At 51.6% G+C, this 12,672-nt stretch overlaps 1 protein-coding gene across 1 annotated transcript in view; it reads left to right on the top strand.

Moving 5' to 3' along the window:
- Positions 1–1,194: 1,194 nt before the first annotated feature.
- The window catches only part of LOC139232862 (alpha-1-acid glycoprotein-like), a 31,950-nt gene continuing 20,472 nt past the window's right edge, over positions 1,195–12,672 (top strand). Inside the window, exons 1-2 of the mRNA XM_070863351.1 lie at positions 1,195–1,338; positions 12,321–12,463. Coding sequence (XP_070719452.1) covers positions 1,222–1,338; positions 12,321–12,463 — 260 coding nt within the window. The 5' untranslated portion in view covers positions 1,195–1,221. The remainder of the gene's footprint in view (positions 1,339–12,320; positions 12,464–12,672) is intronic.

Genomic DNA, 12,672 nt, shown 5'->3' with positions numbered 1-12,672 from the left:
AACTAGGGGGCATAGTTTTAGGACTGAGATGAGGAGGAACTTCTTCACTCGGAAAAGAAAGTCTTGCATTTATATAGAACCTTTCATGACCACCGGACGTCTCAAAACACTTTACAGCCAATGAAGTACATTTGGAGTGTAGTCACTGTTGTCATGCGGGTAACGTGGCAGCCAATTTGCACACAGCAAGCTCCCACAAACAGCAGTGTGACAATGACCAGATAATCTGGTATTTTTGATATGTTGATTGAGGGATAACTATTGGCCCAGGACACCAGGAATAACTCCCCTGCTCTTCTTCGAAATAGTGCCTTGGGATCTTTTACGTCCACTTGAGAGAGCAGACGGGGCCTCGGTTTAACGTCTCTTCTGAAAAACAGCACCTCCGACAGTGCAGCGTTCCCTCAGTACTGCCCCTTCGACAGTGCAGCGCTCCCTCAGTACTGTCCCTCCGACAATGCAGCGCTTCCTCAGTACTGCCCCTCCGACAGTGCAGCGCTCCCTCAGTACTGCCCCTCCGACAATGCAGCGCTCCCTCAGTACTGCCCCTCCGACAATGCAGCACTCCCTCAGTACTGACCCTCCGACAGTGCAGCACTCCCCCAGTACTGCCCCTCCGACAGTGCAGTGCTCCCTCAGTACTGCCCCTCCGACAGTGCGGCACTCCCCCAGTACTGCCCCTCCGACAGTGCAACGCTCCCTCAGTACTGCCCCTCCGACAATGCAGCACTCCCTCAGTACTGACCCTCCGACAGTGCAGCACTCCCCCAGTACTGCCCCTCCAACAGTGCAGCGCTCCCCTCAGTACTGCCCCTCCGACAGTGCAACGCTCCCTCAGTACTGCACTGGGAGTGTCGGCTTGGATTTTCGTGCTCAAGTCCCTGGAGTGGGGACTTGAAACCAGGAACCTACCGACCCAGAAACCAGAGTGCTCCGCATTGAGCCACGGCTGACACACAAAGACTAACTTGCACGGTCAGCTCTCAGGGTTTGGGTAGAACATTCTGTTATCGCTTGACGAAAAAAGCTTCCGGTTTTATTTGTGTGTCTGCTCGTGGCACGGATTCAAGAAAGCCTGTCGTCACGGTGAGCCAGGAAAAGGCAGTATTGTTATTGGGCAGCGGCGCTGCCAGAGCTTAAACTGCAACAAACTCCAAGGCTTCTATAAATATCGCAGCAGCTCTGTCCAACAGCACAGCGAGCAGCACAACACGGGGAACAATGGCAGGCCTCCCCACCTTGGTCTTCATCGCCGTCGGTCTGATCGGATCGTCTGTCGCTGCGCCACAGGCCTGCCGGGTGCTCAAACCCAAAAAGATTGACCTCAAGAGCCCCACGGTAAGACCAGATAAAGTTCCTCCAGGGCTGGACAGGGTAGATGCTGGGAGGATGTTTCCCCGGGCTGGGGAGTCTAGAACCAGGGGTCACAGTCTCAGAATAAGGGGTCGGCCATTTAGGACTGAGAGGAGGAGAAATTTCTTCACTCAGAATGTGGTGAATCCCCTGGAATTCTCTACCCCAGAGAGCTGTGGGGATTCAAGACTGAGATCGATAGATTTTAGGAATGTAGGGGAATCAAGGGATATGGGGATCGGGCGGGAATGGAGTTGAGGTTGAAGATCAGCCATGATCTTAGTGAATGGCGGAGCAGGCTCGAGGGGCCGAATGGCCGACTCCTGCTCCTATTTCTTATGTTCTTATAAATCCCCACTCCGGAGAATTCCGCACATACTCGGGGCTGATCAGGGAAGAAGGAACTTGCATTTCTACAGCGCCTTTCACCACTTCAGAACGTCTCAAAACGTTCGAAATAGTGCCCATGGGATCTTTTACGTCTACCTGAGAGAGCAGACGGGGCCTCGGTTTAACATCTCATCCGAAAAACGGTACCACCGGCAGTGCAATACTCCCTCAGTACTGCCCCTTTGATAGTGCAGAGCTGCCTCAGTACTACCCCTCCGACAGTGCGGCGCTCCCTCAGTACTGCCCTTCCGACAGTGCACTGCTCCCTCAGTACTGCCCTTCCGACAGTGCACTGCTCCCTCAGTACTGCCCTTCCGACAGTGCACTGCTCCCTCAGTACTGCCCTTCCGACAGTGCAACACTCCCTCAGTACTGTCCCTCCGACAGTGCGGCATTCCCTCATTTCTGCCCCTCTGACAGTGCACTGCTCCCTCAGTACTGCTCCTCTGACCGTGCAACACTCCCTCAGTATTGGCCCTCCGACAGTGCAGAGCTGCCTCAGTACTACCCCTCCGACAGTGCGGCGCTCCCTCAGTACTGCCCCTCCGACCGCGCAACACTCCCTCAGTACTGCCCTTCCGACAGTGCACTACTCCCTCAGTACTGCCCCTCCGACAATGCAACACTCCCTCAGTACTGCCTCTCTGAGTGTGGGCACTCCCTCAGTACTGCCTCTCTGACAATGCAACACTCCCTCAGTACTGCCCCTCCGACCGTGCAACACTCCCTCAGTATTGGCCCTCCGACAGTGCAGAGCTGCCTCAGTACTACCCCTCCGACAGTGCTGCGCTCCCTCAGTACTGCCTCTCTGACAATGCAACACTCCCTCAGTTCGGCCCCTCCGACAGTGCACTGCTTCCTCAGTACTTCCCCTCCGACAGTGCAGCACTCCCTCAGTACTGCCCCTCCGGCAGAGCAGCCCTCCCTCAGTACTTCCCCTCCGACAGTGCGGTTCTCCCTCAGTACTGCCCCTCCGACAGTGCGGCCCTCCCTCAGTACTGCCCCTCCGACAGTGCGGCGCTCCCTCAGTACTGCCCTCCGGCAGTGTAGCCCTCCCTCAGTACTGCCCCTCCGACAGTGCGGCGCTCCCTCAGTACTGCCCCTCCGGCAGTGTGGCGCTCCCTCAGTACTGCCCCTCCGACAGTGCGGCGCTCCCTCAGTACTGCCCCTCCGGCAGAGCGGCCCTCCCTCAGTACTGCCCCTCCGACAGTGCGGCGCTCCCTCAGTACTGCCCCTCCAACAGTGCGGCGCTCCCTCAGTACTGCCCCTCCGGCAGAGCGGCGCTCCCTCAGTACTGCCCGTCTAACAGTGCGGCGCTCCCTCAGCACTGCCCCTCCGACAGTGCGGCCCTCCCTCAGTACTGTACTGTTAGTCTCAGCCTCGATTCTGTGCTGATGTCTCTGGAGTGGGGATTTATAAGAACATAAGAAATAGGAGCATATGGCCCCTCGAGTCTGCTTCGCCATTCAATAAGATCACGGCCGATCTTTGACATCAACTCCACTTTTCTGCCCTATCCCCATATTCCTTGATTCTATTAGTGCCCAAAAATCTATCTATCTCAGCCTTGATACTCAACGATTCAGTATCCACAGCCCTCTGGGCCAGAGAATTCCAAAGATTCCCAACCCTCTGAGTGAAGAACTTCCGACTCATCTCTGTCTTAACATAGAAACATAGAAACATAGAAAATAGGTGCAGGAGTCGGCCATTCGGCCCTTCGAGCCTGCACCGCCATTCAATGAGTTCATGGCTGAACATGCAACTTCAGTACCCCATTCCTGCTTTCTCGCCATACCCCTTGATCCCCCTAGTAGTAAGGACTACATCTAACTCCTTTTTGAATATATTTAGTGAATTGGCCTCAACAACTTTCTGTGGTAGAGAATTCCACAGATTCACCACTCTATGGGTGAAGAAGTTTCTCCTCATCTCGGTCCTAAATGGCTTACCCCTTATCCTTAGACTGTGACCCCTGGTTCTGGACTTCCCCAACATTGGGAACATTCTTCCTGCATCTAACCTGTCTAAACCCGTCAGAATTTTAAACGTTTCCATGAGATCTCCTCTCATTCTTCTGAACTCCAGTGAATACAAGCCCAGTTGATCCAGTCTTTCTTGATATGTCAGTCCCACCATCCTGGGAATCAGTCTGGTGAATCTTCGCTGCACTCCCTCAATAGCAAGAATGTCCTTCCTCAAGTTGGGAGACCAAAACTGTACACAATACTCCAGTTGTGGCCTCACCAAGGCCCTGTACAACTGTAGTAACACCTCCCTGCCCCTGTACTCAAATCCCCTCGCTACGAAGACCAACATGCCATTTGCTTTCTTAACCGCCTGCTGTACCTGCATGCCAACCTTCAATGACTGATGTACCATGACACCCAGGTCTCGTTGCACCTCCCCTTTTCATAATCTGTCACCATTCAGATAATAGTCTGTCTCTCTGTTTTTACCACCAAAGTGGATAACCTCACATTTATCCACATTATACTTCATCTGCCATGCATTTGCCCACTCACCTAACCTATCCAAGTCGCTCATAGCATCCGCCTCGCAGCTCACACTGCCACCCAACTTAGTGTCATCCGCAAATTTGGAAATACTACATTTAATCCCCTCGTCTAAATCATTAATGTACAATGTAAACAGCTGGGGCCCCAACACAGAACCTTGCGGTACCCCACTAGTCACTGCCTGCCATTCTGAAAAGTAACTATTTACTCCTACTCTTTGCTTTCTGTCTGCCAACCAGTTCTCAATCCACATCAGCACACTACCCCCAATCCCATGTGCTTTAACTTTGCACATTAATCTCTTGTGTGGGACCTTGTCGAAGGCCTTCTGAAAGTCCAAATACACCTCATCAACTGGTTCTCCCTTGTCCACTCTACTGGAAACATTCTCAAAAAATTCCAGAAGATTTGTCAAGCATGATTTCCCTTTCACAAATCCATTCTGACTTGGACCTATCATGTCACCTCTTTCCAAATGCGCTGCTATGACATCCTTAATAATTGATTCCATCATTTTACCCACTACCGATGTCAGGCTGACCGGTCTATAACTCCCTGTTTTCTCTCTCCCTCCTTTTTTAAAACGTGGGGTTACATTGGCTACCCTCCACTCCATAGGAACTGATCCATGGTCAATGGAATGTTGGAAAATGACTGTCAATGCATCCGCTATTTCCAAGGCCACCTCCTTAAATACTCTGGGATGCAGTCCATCAGGCCCTGGGGATTTATCAGCCTTCAATCCCATCAATTTCCCCAACATAATTTCCCGACTAATAAGGATTTCCCTCAGTTCCTCCTTCTTACTAGACCCTCTGACCCCTTTTATATCCAGAAGGTTGTTTGTGTCCTCCTTAGTGAATACCGAACCAAAGTACTTGTTCAATTAGTCTGCCATTTCTTTGTTCCCCGTTATGACTTCCCCTGATTCTGACTGCAGGGGACCTACGTTTGTCTTTACTAACCTTTTTCTCTTTACATATCTATAGAAACTTTTGCAGTCCGTCTTAATGTTCCCTGCAAGCTTCCTCTCGTACTCTATTTTCCCTGCCCTAATCAAACCCTTTGTCCTCCTCTGCTGAGTTCTAAATTTCTCCCAATCCCCGGGTTCATTGCTATTTCTGGCCAATTTGTATGCCACTTCCTTGACTTTAATACTATCCCTGATTTCCCTTGATAGCCACGGTTGAGCCACCTTCTCTTTTTTATTTTTACGCCAGACAGGGATGTACAATTGTTGTAGTTCATCCATGCGGTCTCTAAATGTCTGCCATTGCCCATCCACTGTCAACCCCTTAAGTATCATTCGCCAATCTATCCTAGCCAATTCACGCCTCATACCTTCAAAGTTACCCTTCTTTAAGTTCTGGACCATGGTCTCTGAATTAACTGTTTCATTCTCCATCCTAATGCAGAATTCCACCATATTATGGTCACTCTTCCCCAAGGGGCCTCGCACAACAAGATTGCTAATTAATCCTCTCTCATTACACATCACCCAGTCTAAGATGGCCTCCCCCCTAGTTGGTTCCTCAACATATTGGTCTCGAACACCATCCCTTTTGCACTCTGACTGACCCCTTATTCTGAGGCTATTAACCCATAGTTCTACACTCTCCAGTCAGGGAAAACATCCTCCCAGTATCTACACTGTCAAGCCCTCTAAGAATTTTATACATTTCAATGAGATCACTTTTCATTCTCCAAAACTCTAGAGATTATAAGCCCACACTACTCAAACAAGCTTGAATGGGTGTGACTTGAATCAACACCTTTCTGATTCAGAGGCGAGAGTGCGACCCAGTGAGTCACGGCTGACACCTATGTGGAGTGGTGTTTTACATTTTTAATATACCTGAACACTGGTAAGACACGCAAAGTCAGGCCATGGCTGTGACTCAGTCCCGAACCATTCCCCAGGCAGCTGGGGCAATCTCTCAGCCTCGGGTTGCAGTTCAGATGTTTTGCCACAAGGTGGCGGTGGTACACCTTTAGAAACTTTGGGTTTCAAACCATTTTATTTTATCCGACTGCTCCACTCTCTCTCTCTCTTCTGAACCCATCACCATATGGTGAGCATGCTCAGCTCACCCTCACCCTTTCTATCTGTGTCAGGCCCAGGCAACCTCAGCAAGGGTGCACTAGCCTTGGAGCGGGTGCAACACAGATTCAGCAGAATAATGTTAAAGGGTTAAATTATGGGAGCTGGTTGCACTGTACAATTCTTAAAGGGGGTGCATGAACAGTGAGTCCTGGGGGTGAATGTGCACAAATAAGGTGGCAGGGCAGGTAGAGAAAGCAGTTAAAAAAGTTTACGGGATCCTGGGCTTCATGAATAGAAGCATGGAGCACAAAACCTCTATATAACACTGGTTCGGCCTCAACTGGAGTATTGTGTCCAATTCTGGGGACCACATGTCATGTATCCTACTTGGCTACTGTTGGTACTATCTTAAGGTGTGCCACCAGAGGGCACAGCAGTGGGAGACTCGTAGGTTACCTGTACAGGTGCGCCTGGCCGAGTATACAGGGCAGGCCCCCAGGTGTGATCCTCACTCTGTAGTTAACTAATAAAGAACTAAGGTCACTACAGTTCAAGTACAACACACTGCCTCATGGAGTCATTGTTAGAGTATCTAAGAGCACAACTGGCGACGAGATTACGAACTTACACGCGGAAATGGCTACCCTTGGTACGCTGCAGCAGTTCGCCGATGGTGATGATTGGGACGCCTTTGTGGAGAGGCTAGACCATTTCTTCACAGCAAACGACCCGGCAGGAGTCGACCCGGCCACACTGGCTGAGAAGTGCAGAGCTATCCTGCTAACCAGTTGTGGGCCCACCGTCTATGGCCTCGTCAGGGACTTGCTGGCACCAGCGAAGACAACGACCAAGACGTACAAGGAGCTTGTAACCCTGATCCAGGAACAACTCAAGCCCAAGGAGAGCATCCTCACAGCCAGACACCGGTTCTATACCCACCGACGGCCCGAAGGCCAGGAAGTCGCGAAGTACACCGCACACCTCAGGAGGCTGGCAGCACCGTGCGATTTCGGCAACCACCTCAATGAAGCGCTGGGGGACATTTTTGTCATTGGAATCGGCCATGAGGGCCTTCTTCACAAGCTACTGTCAGTGGATACCACAGTCACACTGCGGAAGGCCATCTCTGTGAGCCAGGCATTCATGACCTCGACCTGCGGCTCTAGGCAGATGTCTCACCCTCAGGACTCAAACCCGGCAGGTACTGTGCACAGAGTGTACAGCACGAACACTCTCGGGGGGAGAGAGAACAGGCCCCTGAGTAACTCAGAGTCCGCCAAGGGGGACTAATCGAGTAGCACTATGCTGGCGTTGCGGAAGGAATCACAGGGCTCACCAGTGCCGTTTTAAAGACTATGTTTGCAAAGGCTGCAGCACAAAGGGCCACCTCCAGCGAATGTGTAAGAGAAATAGGACTCACTGTGTCGATGAGGAGTCTGCAGATGGCCATGAATCCAGCGTGGATTATGAATTGTTAGACAGAGAGGCAGCCCAGTCACACGGGGAGGTACACAGCATGTTTATCTGCACCACCAAGTTCTCCCCGCTGAAGATGGAAGTCGAGATAGAGGGAAGTCCAGTCTTCATGGAAGAGGACACGGGGGCGAGCCAGTCAGTGATGAATCAAGGAGCCTTTGAGAGGCTATGGGACAATCCGGCTGAACGACCCGAGTTGGCCCGGTTCAGGCAAAACTGCGCACCTACACCGATGAAATCATCCCAGTCGTTGGTAGTGTGAATGTAAAGGGACTCCATGATGGCACGGTGCACAAGTTACCTCTGTGGATTGTTGCAGGTGATGGACCAACGCTGCTCGGCAGAAGGTGGATGAAGAAGATCCATTGGAAGTGGGAAGATTTCACCCCTCCAGCGATCGAAGCCCTCTGTGCTCAGAGGCAAAGCAAGCCCTCACTCGAGGGTGGACCCGGCACCGGAGAGCAGACCAGCACAGCACCCGAGGCACAGACCGCTCAGCACGACTGTGTCCAGCTGAGACGACCTGAACGCATCTTCCAGGCTCCAGTGGCAGGACTCCGGGGGGAGAAAATCGGATCCAGAGGTGACTTCCCAACTGTGGAGGCAGAACCCGGGGAGAAGAGGATCACCGCAGTCGACATCGTGGACGAAGAAAAGATGGCGCCCAAACCACGAGGTGATGCGCTGAAGACAAAAATGGCGGCGGCCAGACCACGAGGTGCGGCGCTGATAGAACAACACGTGGCACCAAACCGAGAAGCGGATTGGGGTAAAGATAGCAAGACTCTCTTAAAGGAGGCCTGCAACCCACTACAATTAAAGGGACAGTTCCACACATTTAAGCAATGTAACAGTAATTGTAAGTTAGAGGCTAAAGGTGTAGCGGATTATGTAAAGCGTGAAACTGACCATGTAAAATGTGTAACTGATAATCGGAATTGTGTACATGTAACCGGCGAGGAAAAGTCGCGCGATTATGTACAATGTGTAATTGATGATCTGAACTGTGCATATGCAACCAGCGAGGAAAAGTCACGTGATCGTGATAGGACCCCTTGAGTGTCCATCATAAGTAAGCAAAAGCTGTGCGATGCAGGATTCCCACCACACGCAGCCAATGCAGCGGCAGACACCCATCGGGTGCACACAGGTCCAGCGAGCTACCCAATGCTGTAGCCTGCGTCCCGGGGACCAGAGTCAGGCACCACGAAGTGTGGCCACAAGCAGCCAACACACACGAGCTGCGAGGCAAGCGACCTCAGCAGGGCAACGGCAATGGTAGTGAGACCATGCCCTGGGTCGGCTCCGTCTCTCAGGCAACCGATGGCACCAACGGCCACGAGCCTGAAGGAGCAGACTGCACTAAGGCCACACCCCTAGATGTAGGGTCACCCTCCACTGTTCCCCCAGAGGAAACAAGCACCAGCCAGGATTCCAAACCAAGCGACGCTCAGGCCAGCGAGTCAGCAGTTCCCTGCGCACTGCTAGACGACAGCTCCTCAGAGCAGCTGGGACCCAGGGCTTAAAGAAAGGACAGGGGGGGGTCACAGGCATCTGTGAACCTGCCCGACGCTAGGTTCCACGGCAATAGCCCCGAGAGCAGGCTAGGCGAGCCAACCGGCTTCCCACTGCCAGCACCGGGCACTGAGCCGCCACCATACTGCAGGGGCACCACGCAGCAGCTCTGGAACTAGCTTGTCCTCACGCACCGGTCACCACATCGACAAGGCATCTAACGCTCTTGTCGCACCACGGAACCACACAAAAATAAAACGCAAAACTCACTTACCTGAATGTTAGGAGCCCCCGCCACACCAATGTGGGAGGGGGGGAGAATGGAGTGGTCAGGAACATACACACACAGCAACCACCAGCTACCTGCACCAACTACCCACCCAAGGTTGAGCTGGTCCGCCAGAGGTCTACCAGACAAAACCCATACAGGGCTAAGCCCAGAGCACAGTTAAAGCAGGGGCGCTTTGCACTGAGGGTTCAGGGGGGAGTGATGTCATGTATCCTACATGGCTACTGTTGGTATTATCTTAAGGTGTGCCACCAGAGGGCACAGCAGTGGGAGACTCGTAGGTTACCTGTACAGGTGTGCCAGGCCGAGTATAAAAGGCAGGCCACCAGGTGTGATCCTCACTGTGGAGTTAACTAATAAAGAACTAAGGTCATTACAGTTCAAGTACAACACACTGCCTCATGGAGTCATTGTTAGAGCATCTAAGAACACAACAGGCCTCAACTGAAGTATTGTGTCCAATTCTGGGGACCACATTTAGGAAGGATGTGAAGGCCTTAGAGAGGGTGCAGAAAAGACTTACGGGAATGATTCCAGGGACGAGGGGCTTCAATTACATGGATAGACTGGAGAAGTTGCGTTGTTCTCCTTGGAGCAGGGAAGGTTGAGAGGAGATTTGATAGAGGTGTTCAAAATCACGAGGGGTCTCAACAGAGTTGATAGAGAGAAACTGTTCCCATTGGCAGAAGGGTCATGAATTAGAGGACGCGGATTTAAGGTGATTTGCAGAAGAACCAAAGGTGACACAAGGAAAAGCCTTTTTACGCAGCGAGTGGTTAGGATCTGGAATGCACGGCCTGAAAAGGTGGTGGAGGCAGACTCAATCCTGGCATTCAAAAGGAAATTGGAAAAATACCTGAAGGAAAACACTTGCAGGGCTACAGGGAAAGGGCAGGGGGAGTGGTACTGGCTGCAGACAACTGGCACAGGCTCGACGGGCCGAATGGCCTCCTTCTGTGCTGTAACCATTCTGTGATTCTATTCACTCCCTCCACCACCGACGCCCCCTGGCTGCAGTGTGCAGCATCTACAAGATGCACTGCAGCAACTCGCCAAGGCTTCTTCGACAGCACCTCCCAAACCCGCGATCTCCGCCACCTAGAAGGACAAGGGCAGCAGGCGCATGGGAACACCACCACCTCCACGTTCCCCTCCAAGTCACACACCATCCTGACTTGGGAAATATATCGGCCGTTCCTTCATCGTCGCTGGGTCACAATCCTGGAACTCCCTCCCTAACAGCACTGTGGGAGCACCTTCACCACACGGACTATAGCGGTTCAAGAAGGCGGCTCACCACCACCTTCTCAAGGACAACTAAGTATAAACAATAAATGCCGGTTTTGTCAGCGATGACCACATCCCTGGAACGAATAAACAAAATCACCAGCTCACAGAGTTAAATGCACCATGTAACATGACACTGAGTCACTCAGTGGGTAGCACTCTCGCCTCTGAGTCAGAAAGTTGTGGATTCAATTCCCACTCCAGGGACTTGAGCACAAAAATCCAGTCTGACGCGCCAGTGCAGTACTGAGGGAGTGCTGTACTATCGGAGAGGAGGCACTGAGGGAGCGCTGCATTATCGGAGGGGCAGTACTAAAGGAGCGCCGCACTGTCGGAGGGGCAGTACTGAGGGAGTGCCGCACTGTCGGAGGGGCAGTACTGAGGGAGCGCCACACTGTTGGAGGGGAGGCACTGAGTGAGCGCTGCACTATCGGAGGTGCCATCTTTCGGATGAGACATTAAACCGATGCCCCGTCTGCTCTCTCAGGTGGACGTAAATGATCCCATGGCACTATTTCGAAGAATAGCAGGAGAGTTCTCCCCGGTGATCTGGCCAATATTTATCCCTCAACCAACATCACCAAAAACATATTATCTGGTCATTATCACATTGCTGTTTGTGGGAGTTTGCTGTGCGCAAATTGGCTGCATTTCGCACATTACATCAGTGACCACGCTCCAAAACTACTTCATTGGCTGTAAAGCGCTTTGGGAGGTCCTGAGGTTGTTGAAGGCGCTATATAAATGCAAGTTTTGCTTACTTTGCTAATTGTGTCACAGAAGCGTTGTGATGTGCCCCATGTATATGAACAGAATCACTGAAAGACCTTCAACACTCACAAGCTAGAGTACTGTGTGCAGTTCTGGTCACCACATTACAGGAAAGATGTGATTGCATTAGAGAGGGTACAGAGGAGATTTATGAGGATGTTGCCAGGACTGGAGAATTTTAGCTATGAGGAAAGATTGGATAGGCTGGGTTTGTTTTCTTTGGAACAGAGGAGGCTGAGGGGAGACCTTATTGAGGTGTATAAGATTATGAGGGGCTGAGATAGAGTGGATAGAAAGGACCTATTTCCCTTAGCAATGGGGTCAACAACCAGGGGGCATAGATTTAAAGTAATTGGTAGGAGGTTTAGAGGAGATTTGAGGGGAAATTTCTTCACCCAGAGAGTGGTGGGGGTCTGGAACTCACTGCCTGAAAGGATGGTAGAGGCAGAAACCCTCACCACATTTAAAAAGTACTTGGATGTGCACTTGAAGTGCCATAACCTACAGGGCTACGGACCGAGAGCTGGAAAGTGGGATAAGACTGGATAGCTCTTTGTTGGTCGGCACGGACATGATGGGCCCAAATGGCCTCCTTCTGTGCTGTAAATTTCTATAATTCCATGGTTCTAAAGTCCATTTACAAATGATGGTTTTTAATTTTCTTTACCTCCGGCAGTTCTCCGGCAAGTGGTACTTACTGCGCTGGGCCTCCCAGTACGAGCCGTATCGAAAGGAATTCAACCAGATGGACAACGCCTTCTTCTTAAACACTCCCGTCCTCCGAATGAACAAGACTCTGATAAAGAGCTACATGCGTGTGTAAGTCCCAACCCTCTCAGCTGGCAATCTGAGCTTTCCCTTTCTTTATAAATTGCTCTGTTTTGATGTTGCTGGGTTGCCAAGGCAACTGAGACCTGGACATAGGAACAGGAGGAAGGCCATTCAGCCCCTCAAGCCTGTTCCGCCGCCATTCAACTGGGTGGGTCATTGAATATATTCAAGGCGGAGACAGACAGATTTTTGAACGC

The sequence above is a fragment of the Pristiophorus japonicus genome, chromosome 20, assembly GCF_044704955.1.
Source record: "Pristiophorus japonicus isolate sPriJap1 chromosome 20, sPriJap1.hap1, whole genome shotgun sequence".
Lineage (NCBI taxonomy): Eukaryota > Metazoa > Chordata > Chondrichthyes > Pristiophoridae > Pristiophorus > Pristiophorus japonicus.
Note: the sequence above shows the minus strand (reverse complement) of the source record. Positions and strands in the feature narration are given on the sequence as shown.